Below are 20,688 nucleotides of genomic sequence, written 5' to 3' on the forward strand. Positions count from 1 at the left end.
CGATCCATTTTCAACTGCTTATGGAGTGACTTTTCTAAAACATAAATCTTGGCCATATTATTCTTCTGCTTAAAGCCTTCCAGTGGTACTTAGAGGTTACAGCATAAAGCTCAAACCTCATGAGCGCGCTTCTGCTTTCTTTCTACACCTTCTTTAGAGTTTACGTCCAAGTTTCTTCTCCTAGATGGAGTCTTTCCTGACTTTACTCCCTGGTTGTTTTTCATACTCTCTTTTAAAGAAAGGATGTGGTTGTCTTTACCACAGCCACAGTTGTTAAGACAGTTTCCAGCTGTTCATCTCTCATTTAACCTCTTGGCTGAGCAGCACTGTTAGTTTGCTTGTGTTGGACATTTTCTGTATTGATGGACCATCCCAACTTTCTGATTAACCTATTTCCTCTTCAGGCTTTTCCCTCTGCCAGTCACTTGGATATTGGTTTTCTGACCTTAGCTCTCTTTCCACCTGGTCTCCATGGGAGAACTCATCACTCTGATGGCCTTAATGCCATTTGGTACGTACAGTCAGCCCTTGGTATCTGTGGGTTCCGACGTATCTGCCAGATTCAACCAACTGATTTGGATCCAAGGTTGGTTGAATCCAAGGATGTGGAATCCACGGATACGGAGGGCTAACTGTCTGTGACTTTTAGAGTTTTATTTCCAGATCAACCTTTCTCTTGAACTCCAGATCCCTGTATCATGTCTATGGGCATTGCTATGCTTAGCCATTTTAAGCTCAGTAAGTCTCAAACTAAACCCATACCTTCCTCCTCCCAAACCTGATTCCATATGATTCTATATTTTCTTTGAACATCTCCATCAGGTGGGCGTGCGTGTCAAATAACTCCAGTTCAAGCCTTTCCCTGATACCACCTTCCCCTGCTTTATCGCTTCTCCTTTGTTTCCCATTGTAATGCTTCTGTCTGTCATGGTACCTACAGACATTTCATCTGTTCTCCTCTGTAGAATGAATGCGTCTTGAGGGCTTTGCATCTCTGTCCTGCACAGTACTTAGCATAAATAGTTGAGACTTGACCGAGAGGGCCTCTAGCTAAACACATCTGAAGTCAGACTCCTAATTTTCTCCTGTAAAATGACTTACCTTTCACAGTTGATGGTTTCACCATCTTTTCGGTTAATCAGTCATGTTTAATTCATTTTCCTTTCTGTCAGTTGCACAAGTAGTTGGTTTCTAAGTCCGTAGCTGTTTTTTCTCTCTTCCATGCCCTTTGCTTAGGTTCAAGTTCTTACCTTGTCTTCACCAGACGGTTGCAGTCACTGTTGAAATGTTTACCTATCTTTAGGTTTTTCCCAGTTTGTTTTTGTTATTCCTGCTGGAATTATTTTTCCCAAATACAGTTGATCATCTCTTGGTTCATAACTCTCTGTTCTTTTCTGCAGGATAAAGTCTAGCTTCTTTACAAGACATTCATTGGCAATCTTAAGGCCCTGGTCTAGTCCCCCTCCCCGCCCACCCTCACCCCTGCTTATTGCAGAAACCATATCCTTTACCCCTTAGCAGACTGCAAACCCAAGTTCATCTTGTTTGTGCTACCTGCGCTGCCTTTCTCTGCATCCTTCGAGGATGAGGGCGCAGTGCTGTAGAGGAACACGGAGACCTATGTTTATACCTGCTCTTAACAGAACTATCTGTTGTCCTTGGACAAGCTTCTTAAGATCCCATAACCCGTATGTGTTAAGTACTGGCACGTGATACAGATTGTCTTCTTCGTTAACCCTTCTCCTCCAAACCACAATTGGAATTTATCGTTCGCATCTGTACAGAGCTCTTACCATTTGTCTTATATAGCACCCCATGCCTCTGGCCCTTCATTGTGCTTATTATATATTATACATCTTACCACTTCTCTCCTATGTCACACACCTTTGAAGGGTTGATGCTGTGATTTCTTGTACTTGATTCAGTTGAGTTTTTCAGTCTTACGTGGTGGATTTGCTTTGTTTAATCCATACTGGGTCATTCAGTTTCTAAGTGACCAACATAATTGGGGTGTGATTTTTTGGGAACCAAAGTTGTCACAACAAGGACCATTTCTAAGGTCCCAACCAGAGCAGGCTTCATAAAAACTCACCTACTTAGTTGGAAATTTAGGGCAGTGATACAGTTGTCTTAAAGTTACATGTAACTCTCGAAGGAATTTAAGACTGTAATTTTAATGTCTTTATATTAATACTGAAAAAGCAAAAGTACCAGTACCTGAGTGAATTGTGTTTTTCTTTATAGCCGGTTGCTGAACCAATCCCCATCTGTAGTTTCTGTCTTGGTACAAAAGAACAAAACCGAGAAAAGAAGCCGGAGGAACTCATCTCCTGTGCGGACTGTGGCAACAGTGGTATGTGACCCTCTGTGTCCCTTCCGACCGCTGCTGTCAGGAAGGAGTATGCTTGTCTGAGTTCGTGCCCTTGATCCTTGAGAAAGTAAGATTTTAATTTGCCTCTGTTTTGGGTGACCGAGATGAGCCTGTAGACGAGGGAGGGGTTTAAGTGTGTGGCTGAAATGTTTTATTCAGTTACCTTAAATCAGGCCTTCGTTTTTTGTGTTTTTCTTTTAATGAAAAGCTTTCCGTAGACCTATTTTTTTCTGTTGGTCTTTATATTTCACTCTCAAACATCTGTGCAAATCACAGCAATCAGTGCGAAGTTATTGCTGGTTTCTTTAATAATCACTACTTATCTTTCCTGATTTATGCCTCCAGGCTTCATGAATAGAACCAGGATGATAACAGATTTGTTTTCCTTGATAGAAACTTACATTTGTCACATTGGGAAGTGGAGTGTTGACACTGCAATTTCGTGAGCTGTGTGAAATTCTGGGCTCTAAAAAAGATTTTACAAAGAGCCTTCTAATTTGTCAATTCCAGAGATATTCTTGGACTACATTTTAAGAACTTAAAAGGCTTTGCAGTATCTTTGCTCATTGGCATAGTGTTCAGTGTTTTACACCAGTACCAATCAGGATTTAGTCCAGAAAGCAGAAAACATACTATATACTTAGAGAGAAAAGGAGTAATACTAGAATCAGGTTTTGGTGAGATTGTTGGAAGGGCTGAAGAGGCAAGCTGTGGGCAGGGCTCTGAGGACCGATTCCTGGGACAGGAGCTGGAAGCGGGAGGTGCTGTAGAACCATGGAGTTCTGGGCTGGGCACTGAAGTGCTGCGTCTGGCCATCATCACAACTGCCTCTGGAAAGCTGTGAAGGTGACAAATAGATCCTGGCCTTTTCATACCTTTATCATTAGAAAACAGTCAGCACCAGGAAGCAAATGGTCTTGGCTTCCTTCTGCCTTACAGTAATCACTCAGATATATCCAGTTGATAGAATTCATATCTGGAGCCTAACTGCAGGGGAGTCTAGGAAGTACAGTTCTTAGCTTTTCCGTTCTTATGTATAGAAGGCATTAGGAGGTGGGAGGGGATCTTGAATGCTAAGTGACCATATCCAGCATAATACCACAAACCATAATGAGTTCTGAATGGATTTCACATGTAAATAAAACAATGAAATCGTAGAAGATTAGACAAAAATAAAGTGGCAAGTCATACAATGTAGTGATTTCCAAACTATTTTAGTAATGGAACCCTTAAGAAATCTTACGAGAACCCAAATATATAAAACAGGTGAAAATGGATCTGCTCTAGGTAGTTGGAATGAAACGGGGGCAGGAGAACAGTTGTGTTACAGCCCTCCGCTTCTGGGATGCGTTGTGTTTGAGGTGGTCCGAGTTTCTGTAAGAGGAAAGAGCATACTTTGAAAACTGTTACTGTAGAGGGAACTTTTAAAGAATAGAGGAGGGGGTAGCTCCATGGTAGAGCACGTGCTTAGCATGCACAAGGTCCTGGGTTCCATCCCCAGTCCCTCCATAAACAAAATGTATAAATAAGCCTGATTCCCCCCCTGCAACCACCACCACCAAAAAAGAAAAAAAAACTATAAAGAACTCGTAGAATAAATAACTGTTGGTTATCTGTTGCTGTAGAAGTTAATGACTACAAAACTTAGCAGCTAAAAGCAGCAGCAGACATTTTAAATTTCTTGTTGTTTCTGTGGGTCAGAAATTTAAGAGTGGCTTACCGGGGTGGTTTTGACCGAGGGTCTTTCACGAGGCTGCAGTCAGGATTTCAGGTCCTGTTCTTGTCATGTCTGAAGGCTTCCATGATGACTCACCTGTTGACAGGAAGCCTCGACTCTTTGCCCTGCGTACCTTTTTGTAGGGCTGCGTGAGTGTCCCCATGGGACAGCTGGATTCCCCCAAGCAAGTGTCCAAGAGAAGGAGCGGGGTGGAATCTGCAGTATCTTTTATACTCACCTGAGGAGTCACTGGCATTTCAGCAGTATCCTGCTGGCCACATAGATCAGCCTTGTTCAGTGTGGGAGGGTCACACAAGAGTGTGACGTGGTGTTCTTGCCAGGAGGCAGGAACCACTGGAGGACTGCTTAGAGCTTGGCTCTCACCAGAACCAGGGAGGAAAGTATGTTTGTAGCCAAGTGTATGAAGTTTGATATTTTCCAGATTGAGAACTAAAAAGCCCCAAATTTTAAAAAGCAAGAATTGTTTGAGGAAAACAATTGCATTAAATGTGGCAAAGGGCCGAAAGCTATAAAGTAAAAAGAGCATGTTTACACTTCTCAGCATAAAGTCCAAAGGGCAGAGTCTATGAACAGACAGTTTGTATGAGAAAAAGTTGATAGTTGAGCACATAAAATGGTGTTTTACCCAGGTAACAACAGGAATGCATATCACAGAATCAGTGAAGTGTCACTTTATAGCTTTTATAAAGCTTGAAAGATGAGAGAGCCCAAAGCTAGAACTGACTGAATTGCAGTGCAGTATTTATGCTTTGCTGGTGGCACTGGATATTATACCATAGGGTTTGGAGCATGTTTTAGCAAGGCATGCCTGCCTCTCAAGCTATAAAAATGTTTATTTCATTTCATTTACCAACTGCAATTTCAAGCATTTGTTCTAAGGAATTAAAAGGAAAGAATCTTTAAGCATGAAATAACTTACTGTAGTGTTCTAGTAACTCTACGAGCAGTAAATGTCTACAGAAGGGCAGTGGTCAGGTAGGTCATGGTATGTCAACTCAGTGGGGTATAATCAGTTTAAGGAATGTAAATATAAGGTTTGCTTGAATAAAATAATGAAGAAAAGCAAAACAGAATTGTGTATACCCCATAATTAAAACCACTGAAGGGCTTTTAGCTAGTGTGAAAAGGAAAAGTAGTAGACGTGGAAGTGGCTGTTTAGAGGATGAGGTGATGGATGAGATTTTTACATCTTCCTCTTCCTTTTTCCTTTAATGTCAGTAACGTGTCTGTGGTGAACTTCTTACCATCTCCTAAAAGGGAAAATTATTTAGGAATAGAAAAGAGAGGAGAGAAGATAATTTAGCCAACCCTCTCTCTCACCAAAGACAAGTGAACATAACCAACCTTTAGAGGAAAGGGACAGATTTTTTCAGAGTTAAGGGCAAATTGGCTACACTGAATTTTTGAGAATCAAACTGATACTAACTCCTGGGAGAGAAAACATCTTTTTGTGTTACTATTAATTCTGATCATAATAGCAGTATTGCTTACGTTTTAGCTTTAGCTTGAGTGCCTTAAATCATGAGCACGCAGCTCACTTGAAATGATGAGATTTTTAGATATATTTTTAGTTATAAAAGTAACACGTTATTGTTTGAAAAATGAGAGCACAGAAGGGTATAAGGTAAAATGCAAAATCCTTTTCCTGAGAAATATAGCTCCATATCCTAGGATGTTTCAGTTGTAAGCAGTTTTTGTGTATTTGAAATGTGTATAGAAATGGCCTAGGCCTATTATGTATTCCTGTACCAATGAGCACGGGCACACAGCTTAGTGCTTTAATTAGTGCAGGTTCAATAAAAGCTCGAAGTTGCTGAGCTTTTAATAATCAAGTTGGGGATGTACCACATTCTGTTTAGCACTAGTAAAACTGAATTGGACCAAGTCATAATGGAACACGCACGGCAAGTTTCCGAGAGCATCTTGTTTTCCGTGATGTTTTGATTTAAATAATTGCCGTTTTCTGCATCAGTCCTTCACTACAGTTACAGAACGATTCTTGATTGTTTCACTTGTGAATTTTCCTCCCTTAATAGGTCATCCATCCTGTTTAAAGTTTTCCCCTGAACTCACGGTTAGAGTGAAGGCCTTACGGTGGCAGTGCATCGAGTGTAAGACGTGCAGCTCCTGTCGCGATCAAGGCAAAAATGCAGTGAGTGCCTTTGCCTTCGGTGTGAATGTTGCGTTTAGAAGTGGCATGTACATCTGGCACTGTCCTCTAAGTATGGTTGGTTATTTTTCAGCCACGTTGTGTAGCTTCGAGTTACACTTCATAGGTTTAGGATACTTGCTCACGGGCACTTGGGTTATGTCTAGGTAGTTTCTAAAGTACCTTAATTATGTGTTTGCAGAGAGACCAGCTACTTTGAAGAAATACTTGTGAACTTTATTTGAGTGATACGGAATATTCATTTACGAGTGATCAGTTAGTATATTAACTACAGTCATCCTTTTTTCTTTTTTATTAAAACAGACTAAAGTTAGCTTCTATCTGGCTGCTAGATAAACTGTAGTTCTTTAGTAAAGATGGATGGAACATAACTTTCTGCTAGCTCACACTGTCCATTTACCCATCTAATACAAATTAAGGAAACTTTTATTATCATGAGAAGTCATCTCCTTTACGAGGTGGTTTGACGAAGCCACGATCCTGGCGTGTTTTTGTTTCACAAGGTTCCGCGGCACTGTCTTTCTCTCCTCTAGGATAACATGCTCTTTTGTGATTCCTGTGACCGAGGCTTTCACATGGAATGTTGTGATCCGCCACTCACCCGGATGCCAAAAGGTACATGCTTTCTGCAGTCAGGCTGGCGATATCAAGGGGTCAGTTAGTAAAAGCTGTTTTTAATCTACTTTGTTAAAATGAAAGGATGATTCGTTTTGTTTTGTTTTTTTATCTTTCTATTTGGGGTTGTATAAGTGGAAAGAGAGCTGTCACCTTAAAGGCGGAGACAGTCTTTCTTAACATTCTTATGTGCTGTGGATTTATTATTATTTTCCTCAGTCTTCAATATTTGAGCATCCAGGGAGGGTGAAGGGGTTCGTTTGTAAATATTTGCCAGTCCTGTAGCTAGACTACAAAATACTTGCTTTACGTGACACTTTGAAATATCTGTCTCTTAAAAGGGAGAAGTGAAATTGTATTAGGTCATGCTGATTCTATCACTGCTCATCACTTTTGAGAGGCCTAAAGCTATTAGAATCTCTGGTTTATTCAAAAATCTTTAAAAATTTTTTATAAAATAATTTGCAAACAAATAAGTGCTGAGATCAGAAGAGTACAGATTAATAATGTTATTCTAGTCTTTTGACTCATGTTCTTTGAAAGCTGTTAAGTTGGATATAACTTCCTGTTGTGTAGACTTCCATCTTATCGTATGCTTGTAGTTTCTTTAAAAAAAAAATGAGGGAGTCTTCCCTGCTTTGTCTTATCATAAATTCCATTTTGAACTCTGATTTTGTGACTTATAGGTTTCTTAAGTAAAATAGTTACGGGGAAACTAGATAATGTCAATATCGGTTAGAAGAAAATGTCCCTGTTGATGGAAGGGGACTCAGCTATGGTTGTAGCCACGTTTCTCCACTGTAGAATTTTACGTGAGTCCCCTGTGCCACTCTATTGATTGAATAGTCTTAAATTCAAATGTGTTAGAAGAATAAATACCCTTCTTTCCTACCTCTCCCATTTACTTGAAATCTGGGCAAAAGGCCTTCTGAGAATCCTTCAAGATAATAAAGATTTTCTTACGATATCATTCATTTGTACTTAATGCACATAAAAGAAGTTTTATGGCAGTTTAAAGCAGGGAACATTTTGTTTTGAAATAATTTCAGACTTATAGAAGAGTGGTAAAAATAGTAAGAGTTCTCGTGCTCTTTATTCAAGTTCCCCTAATGTTAACATCTTACACTTACTGAAACCAGGAATCTAACGTTGCTATGATATGATTAACTCATCTACAGACCTTATTTGAATTTCTGGTCCAGAATCCAATCCAGGATCTCACATTATGATTAATTATCATATTTCCTTACTCTCTTCCAGTCTGTGTTAATTCCTCAGACTTTGTCTCTCCTGACCTTGACACTTTTGAAGAATACTGGTCAAGTATTTTGTAGAAAATCCTTCAGTTTGGGTTGGTGTCTTGCTTTATCACGATTAGGCTGAGGCTGTGAAGTTTGACAAGATGTGCCCTTCTCAGAGTCTTGCAGCAGGGGTGTATTATACTGTACTTCTTATTACTAGTGATGTTAACTTGGGTCACTTGATACAGTGGAGAAACTTGACAGACACCTGAAAGTTACTCTCTTCCTGCTTTGCCCACTAGCTTTAGCATCCGTCATTAATTCTTGCTTGCACCAGTTTCAACTGTGCTGTTTGTTTGCATAATGGTGATTTTTCTGTTTCTGTCATTTCTTCTACATATACTAATTGGAATTCTGCTCTAAGACAGAGTTATCCCTTTCTCCCATTTATTTATTTGATCAATCATTTATATCGTTACGGGCTTGGCAGTATTTATTTTATTCTGTGGGTTATAACCCATTGCTGGGATGATTCTTTTTTGCTTGGCTTGACCCAGGTTTGGCTATTGGAAGCTCCTTCAAGTTGACTCCGATGTCCCTGGACATGCCTTCATCATCTTTTGAGCCCTTCTTTATTTTCTGGCATGACGGGGTGTTCCAGGTTACCTTGTATCTTCCCAGTCCCCGTGCTGGGATCAGCCATTCTTTGGTGGGAACCTGGCTTCTTTTCTTGCAGAGGGATAATCAGAGCCAGGATGTGGGTGCTGGGCATAAGGTGAGGGCCAGTGGACTTCAGCCATGTGTGGCCTTCGGGGTATTTATAGAATTTGGTGTGTTTATGTTTCTGTGTTTATTTTTTTAAGGAGCTTTTATTAGATTTTCAAATGATAGTTCTTGACCTGAAGGAGGTTAAAACTCCTGGCTCAGAGTATCTGAACTCTTTCAGTGTATTTATGTTCATCATGCTTTTATGTGGAATTTTCTTTCTTTATAGGCATGTGGATATGTCAAATATGTCGACCTAGGAAAAAAGGACGGAAACTTCTACAGAAGAAGGCGGCGCAGATAAAGCGGCGCTATGCTAACCCAATAGGACGCCCCAAAAACAGGTTAAAGAAACAAAACACGGTGTAAGTTGTACTTGTGGCAAGGTGAGGGGAGAAGAGTATAGGGTCTTCGCTGTAGTGCAGGACCCGTTTGTTTGCTTTATGGAAGAAAATTCAGTTACTGCAGCTGGCACTTGTACGTAAGAATAACGGCTGACTCTTACTAAGCCCTCAATAAAGTGCCAAGGCACTCACTGTTGTATGTGCTTTGCACATGCTAAGCACTCGCTTCTCCCAGCAGCCCCGTGAACTGGGTCCTGTTGTTGTTGCTCTCATTTCTCAAAGGAGGAGACGACAGCTTAGAGCAGTTAACTTGCATAGTTCATAGTAAGTGTTGAACTGAAGTTAAAACACCAGCAGTCTGGCTCTTAACCATTGCCTTATATTGCTTCTCCTACCTAAAAAGCAAGCAAGAAAAAAATGGCTACTCTAGCATTTCACAGATTCCTCTTTTGATGTAGTCTCAATAGTTTATTTCTGTTAGGTGTACAAATCACTGAATAGCTTCTATTGAGGTCATAGCTAATTCCCATTTCTATGTCCTGATGTAAAATAATGTGAGTTTTTCATCTATTAGCAGAAATGAAGAATATAATTATCTCTTGTGGACTAAAAACTGGGCTATGTCTGGAGTAGGTGGGGCAAGATTCAGCAGCTAATTCTGTCTCTCTTTTTTGGAGTATCTTTGTAGTAATTTACCTTTGATAATATGTAAAATTCTGTAGACCTATAAACCTCTCTTTATTCTCACAAATTTTCCCCACCTCTTCTACACTTAAGACTCTCTTGAAGGTGATTTAACTGAAATGAATGAACATTAGCAGCTTGAAATACACAGAACCAGTATTGTAGCTCATATTTTAAATCTTAAATCAAGCTTTAGTTTTCCCATAAAATGATCTTTTGATTCCTGACTTAGAGAGAGTAGCCCATCCTTACATTTAGGGGTAAAAGTATAACTCTGAGTTGGTGCAGAGATCATAGGACTTCATACCTGGAAGGGTCTTCGCTGTTCTCTGGTGCAGCTCCCGTTTCGCAGATGAAGACACTGTTGTGTAAGGAGACTAGGACTTGTCCAAGCTGTACAGCTAGTAAGTGGCAGGATTACGACTCAGATATGCCTTCTGACTCCTGGCCTAGGATTGTTTTCCAGGCTTCCTGGAAATGTTTCTAATAATATTACTTCTCAGTCATACAATGTTTACAGTTTATGCATTATTCTTAACAACATAGATTTTTAAAATACAGTTGTAGGCTATTTACCATGTGTTGTATATGAAATAGAAACCTTATAAAGACTTCTTTTTAATAGTTTCCCTTTTCCCTATTTGATTCTTTAGCTCAAAAAGTCCCTTCAGCAAAGTTCGAACAGGCCCTGGAAGGGGTCGGAAACGTAAAATCACTCTGTCCAGCCAGTCAGCATCGTCATCCGAAGAGGGATATCTAGAGCGGATAGATGGCTTGGACTTCTGCAGAGACGGCAGTGTGCCCTTGAAGTTCAACAAGAAAACCAAAGGGCTCATTGATGGCCTTACCAAATTCTTTACCCCTTCCCCTGATGGGCGGAAGCCCCGAGGGGAAGTGGTGGACTACTCGGAGCAATACAGAATCAGGAAGAAGGGCAGCAGGAAATCAAGCACTTCGGATTGGCCCGCAGGTAAAAAAACGTTTGTCCCCTCCGAAACACGGAGTGTTCCCAGAGTGTATTATTTGGAATGGCGCTAGTTATCTGGAATAGATTTATATTTGAGTGTTAAAAATTGGTTATGGAATATAAGAACCCGTTAAAGACATGTATTTAGGTGGCACTCAGGTGTTAATGATGGCAGGAATTTAGAGCCAGCGATGACGTTGGAAAAATAGGCAAGTAGGAGCTTTTAGACAAAAGTAGGTGCTTTTTGGGTAGAACCACAAAGAATCTGCTTACAGAAGTTTGGTAAATCAGAGATGAATTTACATTTCATAAATTACAAAATGAATCATGTGATGCACATCATGATGCTCATTTATCCCTGGAAGGAAATTGGAAAGAGTATGGGTAGATAAGATGCTGTTGATCTGAGCATAAGTCAGAGGCCAAGTTATATGCAAATGTGATAAGGTCATTAATGTTTCTACTTCAAATCTTGGCAAATACAGTTGTAATTTTACAGGGATTACACTTAAAAAGAGAAAGAAAGACAGAACCACAGCTTCAGACCATTTGCTTATGTATCAGGCTAAGTACCCTGGTTTTCAGAGTAAAACACATGTGTGGAGAAGACTTACAGGAGAAAATTTTGAGTGGCCATCCAGATAATCACAGCTACTCCCATTGCTGGTGAGTTTAGGAGCCTAACTGTGTGAAGGAAGCAGAAAGGGCTCCGGGCAGAGCAGAAGAGCGAGATGGGCTCTTGGGTCACAAGGGTCAGAATACAATGTCTCATTTGCTGCAAGAGAATGTCTTAACTTTGATTTCCTTCCCCTGAATGTCCCATTGGTGACTGAATCCACTGCTTCCTCATTCCTACTTCTGTAATTGATTGGTCCAGTGCAGGAGAGAAAATCCTCATCCTTGTCACCCCCCACCCCCGCTGTATGATTGGCTTTTCACCAGAGTGGCAGTGAGCTAATTACTCTTTAAGCGTTTCAGTACTTTTCACGTCTTTATCAGCTGTAGATAAGCTCCACTCTGAGTATGTTTATCTCAGGAAATACACAGGCCGTTTAGGTTGGACTTAGAAGGGAAGACTCATACAGCCGATCCCAATAAAAGGTATTTTTTAATTAAACATTTCAGGGGAGATGGATTATTAGAATAATCTACTGGAAAGTTTTAGAAATAGAAATTATTAGAGAAAATGAATAACGTATATGGAGAACCAGCATTGAGCTTTAGGCATTGGTGTGAGCTTTTGCTTTACTTGGCTCTGCCCTCTTGATGAATTGTAGAGTTTAAGGAACCGCCACACCATCTGAGACGGTGCTGCCGACCGCTCTGCTGGATCTGTGCCTGCATCCCGCTATGCCATGCACTAGGGGGCGCTAAAGGCATGTAGTAGCTTTAGGTTGTATATGTATTTTCCAGTTTAGGAGTCAAGAGCGAGGCCTTGCCCTTTTTCTTCTTACACTAAATGACTAACTGTATGTGCAATCGATTGCAAAAGAGCTGTCTGTCAGTAATTGGTCTTTTCAGCCACACTTGTACAGAGAGGAAACAAGGCCATTATCAGTGTCATCTTCACATGCAGAACCATGATCTACTTAATTCCCCAGTACTCCTTTCACTAATTTCTTTGCCCAGTGGAGGAAGGTGCCTCCTTTAGTGGGTGATTATTATAATTTCTCACACTCACCCAGAGGATTGTTGTCTATGGTCCTCAGGTTTTGGAATTTGTGCTTTAGAAGGGCACCCAGAATGTGGGGGGAGGGAGTGGTACTTAGTGGTACTAAGGTAGCTCTTTCAAAGGTTATCTTTTTGCTGAGATGAGAGTGTACTGGCCTTAGGAAGATTGCAGAATCATTGAGAATTTTAAAAGGAGCAGAATTTCCCTGTTTTGCTCCAGAATGATGGAAATTATGTCTTGCTATAGCATAAACTTCTTCCAAATTACCAAAGAATGAAAAAGCAAATATTTGCATGTTGACATGTTAAACTCATGTCAGACCTTTTTCCTGTTCTGCTTTTACATGTATGTATATACCGAAATATTATCTCTTTTAATGAAGTATAAATTTACTTATGTACAATTTTAAAGAAGCTTTAAGTCAATTCAGGATTTTCATTATAAGGCAGATATAATATGTACATACTCTTTATTGACTAATATCTTTCTAGGAGTCAGTTCAGTGTGTTTCTCTTCTCTGTTGCATAAATAATATTAAGCCTCTACTAAGGGTAGTATTAATAACATGTGAGCCCTTTCTTTATGTGCAGACAATCAGGATGGCTGGGATGGCAAACAAGAAAGTGAGGAACGGCTCTTTGGGAACCAGGAAGTCATGACTGAGAAAGATATGGAATTATTTCGTGATATCCAAGAACAAGCACTGCAGGTAAAGTTAAATATTCAGGTTGGACAATCAGTTTGTTCATGGGTAGGAAACAAAGGGCTAATTAAAATGAACTCTCTGGGTAAAGCAGTAACAGCGGTTTACTTAGCCCTCTGATCTGCGAATAGCTGTGTTTTGTGCGTATACAGAGTTCTGCTGGTTGAGGTGTTCCTTTCAAACCCAGGATAACTGCTTTGGTTTTGCGGATGAACACATTGCTTTGACTACTAATATTAAATGAGCTTGGTTTATTTATTTTCTGTCTTACGTATGGAGAAGAGTTGAGGATTTGACCAACCAGCAAACAAACATCAAGCCTCTCCCAACTGATGAAACACACATATTCATTAATGAAGAAATCTTTATTAAATGCTTCTGTTTTAATCCTTTGTGATGCATAAAAAGAATGTACTGATATGCCAAATGCTGGAGATGTCAAAGTGAATAACAGGATTCCTCCGGCTGCAGTCTCGGAGAGAACTATAAATACACGATTTCATTAGTGTGGAAGGCTAGTTCTAGCATACGTGGGATTGGGGAGTGTGGGGGCAGGCATGTACGTCTGCCTGGGCAGGTCAGAGGGGGGCTCCTTGTGGGGAAACACCGAGCTGCTCTTCAAGAATGCGTAGGAGTTTATCAGGATGACAAGGAATGGGGTAATCAGAAGGAACAGAAATGCAAAGGTTTGAAAATGAGAGAAAACATGAAGACCTAGACGTAGATTATGGTAAGAGATAAAAGCATGGAGAAGTGCGGGGGCTAGGTCATAAAGGTGCTTCTAAATCATGTTTATATTTCGTCTTCTCCACCAACTGACTGGGTAACTAAGGTGAGTTCTCTTATCAAAAGTAAGAATTTATAAGCTGATTCTGGGGATTCCTCTGGTGTAGGTGAAACTACACCATTGGTGATTAGATTGTTTGTGTAGGTTATTATATAACCCATTGGTGAATAGATTGTGTAGGTTATTATATGAGTATTTTTGAAAAATAAAAACAACAATATAAATATTCTACCGGCGTTTACTCAGCATTTCACTGCCTTGTGATTTAACCAAGTATTGACTGTGAGTCAGATGGATCTGGGTTCAAGCCTTGGTCTGTCGTTTACTAACTTCTGCTTTGGGCAAATTGCTTATGCTCTGAAGGCATATTCTTTTTCCTGACAATAAGTAAAATGAAGTATTACAGGTACTGTCTTAGAAATTTACTTGGTATTCAGTGAGATTTCAAAGGAGAGAGTAGTTAGTTCTTCGCTTTTTAGGAACTTTTTTTTTTCTGAGTAAGTTGCAGACATAATGCTAATGCTTTTTCCTCCTACTTATTTGTGTGTTTATCCTAAAAACAAGGACATTCTTACAGATGACCACAATACAGTCATCAAATTTAACATCAGTGAAGTATGTTACCTAATATGGAGGTTTTATTCAAATTTCACCAGCTGTATCCCTAATGTTCTTTATAGCAAAAAAAAAAAAAAAAAAGACAAAAACCCCTGTCTCGTCCGCTATCCTGCCTATACTGTATTAGTACAAGGGGCAATGAATATGGGTCCGTTAGGTCAGCAGAGGTTTGAGGGCCTGCTGTGTGCGGGTCACACTGTGAAGATGGTGTGGAAAACACAGTGGCTGCCTATGAACGTGTTACAGGTGGGCAGTCCTGGCTTTGTGTGGCCCTGGTGGGTGCTGGTGGCAACACATGCATATCAGAATCGTGCTTGTGCTTCATGCGTTTGTCCACTCTGCAGTGGCTGAGATTGGATCTCAGTTTTGATATGCATACGTTTCAGTTAACATGGCACCGTGCAAAGCAAGGGCTGCCTGTAGTTGAATTTGAGAGGTAGTTGAATTTGAGTGGAACGTTGTTGGGCATTGATAAGAAATATATTGAACTATTAGTGTAGGGCTGGATTTTAGAGGCTTTTGAAAGCTAGTGACAGGACGTCAGTTCTAGCATCCTGGGATTTTAAGGTGTCACCCTGACTGCTTTTTTTTGTTGCTGGAGCGATTACTCCTTGGTACTGATGAAATTAGAGGTATTGATGAAATAGGTATTGATGAAAGTAGAGGCCTGTTTTAGTGTCTTAAGGCATTTACCTATTAATTGTAAGTCACATATTAAGGTGTATTTTGAGTTCATTCATTTGACAACTTACCAACATTTTACTGAGTATTTATTAAGATAGCAGTTAAGAGCCTAGGTATTAGAAATAGCCTATGCAGGTTCAGATCCTGTCTCTGCTGAGTGACCTGGTCAGCCAAGTTACTTAATAGGTTTGTTGAAAGGATTAAATGGATTGATATTTGCAAACCACTCAGTGTGTCATTCATGTAGTGAGTGTTAGATAAATCAGAGTTTCTGCTAGCTGCCTTTGTGGCAGGTGATAGAAATACACAAATAAATAGAAAATGCATCTCTGCCCTCCAGGTGAGGAGATATTCATAAACAAATAATTGAAGCGTGTGATTAGTCACAGGTATACTTTTACTTTGTTCCAGGTACTACATCCAGCATTACGTATCAATTTTTTGCATTTAATAAAACCTTGTTATTACTTTCATTTTACAGTATTTACATCCATTTTATAGATGAAGAAACTGAAACCTTTGAAGGATTATTGTTAACTAGAATTATATAGTTATTCAGTATTGGAATCAGCGTTTGAACCCAGGTAGCCTGACTCCACATCCGTAACCCTTAAGTGCTAGTTCATGGTGTAATGCTGCTGCAGAGGCTGTGAGTGATGATGCAGTGAGAATGACAGGGAGGCGGGTGTCAGGGGAGCCTTCACAGAGGAGGTGATATGTGAGCGGGGGGGATGAAAGAGTAGGAATTAACTGTTGAACAAGAGGAGGAAGGCATTTCTTGTAGGACAGTTGGGTGTGAGAAAGCGTCTTGAACACGTGGAGGTGCATGTAGTTTCTTTGGCTGGAGTTCAAGGAAGGGATGAGGTTGAAAGATAAGTGTAGACCAGACCACAGAAGATCCTGTGGGCCATATAAGGGAGTCTGTACTTTCTATTCTAGTTACAGTAGCCCTTTAAAGTAATTCACACAGCTCCTGGGGAGCTCCTGGAGAATTTTCTTTAAAGAGGGTGGCATGATTGTATTTGCATTTAGAAACTCAGCTCTGGTGAGCCAGTGCAGAATGCACTGAAGAATCCCTGCGCAGGGCCACCTGCCAGCCCAGTGATCTCAGTGGTCAGAGTGAGAAGTGGAGGCGGAGAAGCTGCAGTAGGCAGAGTTTGTGAGGAAGACTTCGGTGGAATGGAAAAGACGGAGTGTGGGCTTGGGAACTGGGGTTGAAGGAGAGGGCAGAACCTTGTAGGTTCACGGTGTCTTCTCTTTTGAGAAGATGGTGATACTGTATGTGGGCAGAGGAGCTTTGAGGGATGGAGGGAGAGACCATGCTTACACAATTGGAACTCTAAAATTTAGAGCTTCTGCAGACCTGTACATATGGACGTGGAGGTCAGGAGGGCTCTGGGTAGGAGATTTGCCAGGTTATCAGCACACAGGGGCTGGATGGAACTCCAGAGGTAATAGCTGAAGTTCTTGTCATAGATAACATTCATTTAGCAACTCATAAGGCTGAGTACTGGTTACTGTGTCAGGCACTGGAGATACAGCAGTGACCAAAACAGATTAAAAAGAAAATCCTGATCCTCAGGAGCTTAGAGTTTAGTTGGGGTGGGAATGAGTTAAAGTAAATGGTATCCTGTGTGGTAGCGACGAGAGAGAAGCTGGGCAGGGAGAGAGAGTTCCGAGGGAGAGAGTGAATTTGTGCAGTTTCACGTTGTTGGCTCAGGAGCTGTCTGTCTGACATTTAGCAGAAGCCTGAACGGCATGAGGGAATGGACCATACGGGTGTCAGGGAATGACTCCAGGCAGGGGAGCAGAAGTGCACAGGCCCTGAATCAGGATTTATAGTTGGCTGGTCAAGGAAGTAGAGGGAGGCCAGTGTGGTTAGAGCTGAGTAAGTACCAGTGAGAATAGAAATTTGGAACTGAGAGGACAGAAAGACAATGGGAGGCCAGATTTTGTAGAGTCTTCTAGGCCATTGCAAGGACCATGGCTTTTACTCTGAGTGAGGTAGGAACCCTTGAAGATTTTGAGCAGAAGAGTGACATGCTCCATTATAGGTCTTAACAGGATTACTCTGGCTTCTGTGTAGACTGAAGGGGCAGGATACAAAAATAGGGAGAAGTTAGGAGGCTGTTAGAATTATCCAAGTAAGAGATATGGTGGTTTGGATCTTTTACCATCTTGACTATTTTTAAGCATACAGCTCAGTGGCATTGAGTGTATACACATAATTGTGTAGCCATTGCCACCGTCTATCTCCAGAGCTTTTCATCCCCTAGACTAAAACTCTGATGCCCACTACACAATAACTCCCTGTTTCTCCCACCCCAGCTTCTGGCAACCCAGTCTTCTTTCTGTCTGAATTTAACTACTTTAGGTAGACCTCACATAAGTGAATTGTAAAATATTTGTCCTTTTGTGTCTGCCTTATTGGCATAATGTCTACAAGGTTTATCCATTTTGTAGCATATATCAGAATTTTCTTCCTTTTTAAGGCTAAATAATATTCCATTGTATGTATAGACCACACCTTGTTTATTCACTCATCTATCAGTGGACATTTGGGTTGCTTCCCTTTTGACTATAATGAGCAATGCTGCTATGAACATGGGTGAACAGATAACTGAGTCCTGGCTTTCAGCTTTTTCGGCTATATACCTAGAAGTGGGATTGCTGATTCACATGATAATTCTGTTTTTTGAGGAAGTACCATACTATTTTCCACAGTGGCTGCACCATTTTACATTTTCACCAGCAATACTCAAGGGTTTCAGTTTCTCCACATAGCTGCCAACCCTTGTTATCTTCTGGTTTTGTTTTGTTTTGTTTTTAGATAGTAGCCATTCTAATGGGTGTGAAGTGGTATCTCTTTGTGGTTTACTTTTGCATTTCCCTGATGATTATGTTGAGCATCTTTTCTTGTGCTTATTGGCACCTGTATGTATGTCTTTTTTGGAGAATGAAAAAGATCGTCTCATTTTACATTAAGATCTCACTTAACCCTGATTCAGTTGTTGGCAAAACGTGATCTGAACTGATGTGAGGCTACATACATTCTTAACTTACCCTGTTTAAATGTACCTGGTTATGGAGTGTTGTCCCACATCCTCCTGGGGCTCTTGATTTAAGATACACATATGTACTGTAATACTTTATTTTTTAAATCAAAGTACAGCCAGTACGATGTGTCAGTTTCTGATGTACAGTACGATGCCCCAGTCATGCAATACATACACATATCCTTTTTCATATGTAATACTTCTCTGACATGAGAAAAACTCAGGATTCTAAAGCACATTCTGTTCCAAGAGGATAAGAGGCTGTGGACGTGTAGCTTCATTTCTTTGGAAAACTTTATGTTCCAGTTCAAAAAAACCTTTGAAATTCGGGAATTAACTGGTTGAGGGTTACCCATCCTTCCTGTCATGCGTCGTACCTGTTTTGTTCTTTTCTGTCTTTGTACTTCACTCTTTATTCCTGTCCTGGAGTCCTTTGCCTCTTAACCTCTCTGAGCCTTGTTTTGTTGTTGTTTTTCTATGTATAAAGCAGGTGTATTGTTTCCTCCTGTGAGGAGTGGATGGCGGGGGTTAAGGCGAGGACAGTGTGAGACGCGGTCTGTGCGGAGGTGTCCCACCCCACACCTCGGTTCTCCTCACTCCTGGGGTCTGTGCTCTCTCCACTGTGCAGCACTTGGACTCATTCTTACACATCTCTCTCATCATGTAAAACTTCTAATCCCTGATGAACGGAATCCTTGTTTATTATACGTTTTTATGGGAAAATATTCAAATACCAGAAAGATATGTCTTCTCCCCGCATTTCACATTCTCATACTGATAACAAGGGTACAGTTCTACCCTCCACTCCCACCTCGGAATGTCATTCCCCGGGGGACTGGAAAAGGAAGGTTAGGGAGGGAGCAGGGCTGTATCTACAGCAGTTGTCATTTTCATTTTGTACCAGGTCTGGACTTGGGAGGGTCTCTGTATGCAAGAGTGGTGTCTGTATATTGAAAACTGGAATTAAATAAGTTGTTTAATGGTGGGGAGGGCTGTGTGCAAACTCACTGTGTTTTCTGCTCAGTTCTGCTGTGAACCTGGAACTGCTCTAAAAAATAAAGTCTATTAATAAAAAATTAAAAATTTAAATGAAAAAAAAAGTCACTTAATGGAAGTGGAGTTTTTGCAGAAGAGTAACAGTCTTTTCTCATAAACTGCTAGTGATAAAAGTTTCATTATCTAGAATAGGCCTATTCAGAGTTATCTTTTGGTTTAGCCCAATTACTAGTGTATATAGTGCCCGTTCTTAGATTAAAAAGTCCATTTTGGGCCAGAATATATGTTATGTTTTAAAGATTTGGGCATTTCAGATGAGAAGGAGGGCACAGAGTGGCAAGACTTGAGTTAAAAGTTTAAAAAACGTATACACAAAATGTTATGATAAATCACAGAGAAAAAAATGTGACAATGAGTGTGTATATGTCCGTGAATGACTGAAAAATTGTGCTGAACACTGGAATTTGACACAGCACTGTAAAATGATTATGAATCAATAAAAAATGTAAAAAAAAAAGTTTAAAAAAATGTAGTTTGTGCTCTTGATTATGTTAGATCCCTGCTACTTTGGAAAGCTGCATGTTTAATGAAATTTTGACTGAAATTTAAAAACAAAATGACTTAGCAAAGATAACCTTGTAATTCGGATTTGACAGCTTGAGTTTGGCAAGGACTGGGTTAATGAGAGGTGGTGGCGCAGCTGTGGCTTCACACCACACAGGGCCTCTGTTAACTGCGGAAACACTGGCCCTGGGGGCTGGCTGTCCCCAGGGGAGCTGGAGCTGGTGGAGGTGGTGGAGGTGGTGGAGGAGCGCAGCTCACTGTGCAGAGAGGCGAGGGCGGGGGAAGGCAGGGCAAGTCTGCCGTGAGCCCAGTTTTACACAGACTCTCAGTCGCGGTGATGTGCAAGCAGTTGTACTGGAGCTGGGTGTCCGCCTTCACTTCGGGCATCCACCTGGAAGAGCGCCGGGCAGCGGACGGGAAAGCGCTCACGCGCCAGGCGGGGCCGCAGCAGGTGCCGTTCTCAGCCTCTGTGCTTCCTTCCTGTTTGGTCCTTGGCTCAGGGTTAGAGTGGGTTTCTGATGCTGGTTGTTCAGATGTTTTCTGTACTACTGTTCTTGTTATTTTGAGCTGTGAACATAGGCTAGAAGATACTCCTTGATGACTTAGAATACTTGATTCTGGAGTGCAGTTTAAAGAACAGTGTGTTTAAAACCTTTTTGCAAAGTTCTTTTTTGGTTTTGAGAAATGAAAAAAAATCTAACTTTAATCCTGTC

General features: G+C 40.8%; 1 protein-coding gene across 1 annotated transcript in view; it reads left to right on the forward strand.

Moving 5' to 3' along the window:
* The window catches only part of KAT6A (lysine acetyltransferase 6A), a 97,421-nt gene that overhangs the window by 47,115 nt on the left and 29,618 nt on the right, over nt 1-20,688 (forward strand). The window contains 6 exon segments of the mRNA XM_072950195.1: nt 2,245-2,353; nt 6,146-6,261; nt 6,813-6,894; nt 9,130-9,265; nt 10,582-10,898; nt 13,158-13,276. Coding sequence (XP_072806296.1) covers nt 2,245-2,353; nt 6,146-6,261; nt 6,813-6,894; nt 9,130-9,265; nt 10,582-10,898; nt 13,158-13,276 — 879 coding nt within the window.

The sequence above is a fragment of the Vicugna pacos genome, chromosome 26 (assembly GCF_048564905.1).
Source record: "Vicugna pacos chromosome 26, VicPac4, whole genome shotgun sequence".
Classification (NCBI taxonomy): Eukaryota; Metazoa; Chordata; class Mammalia; order Artiodactyla; family Camelidae; genus Vicugna; species Vicugna pacos.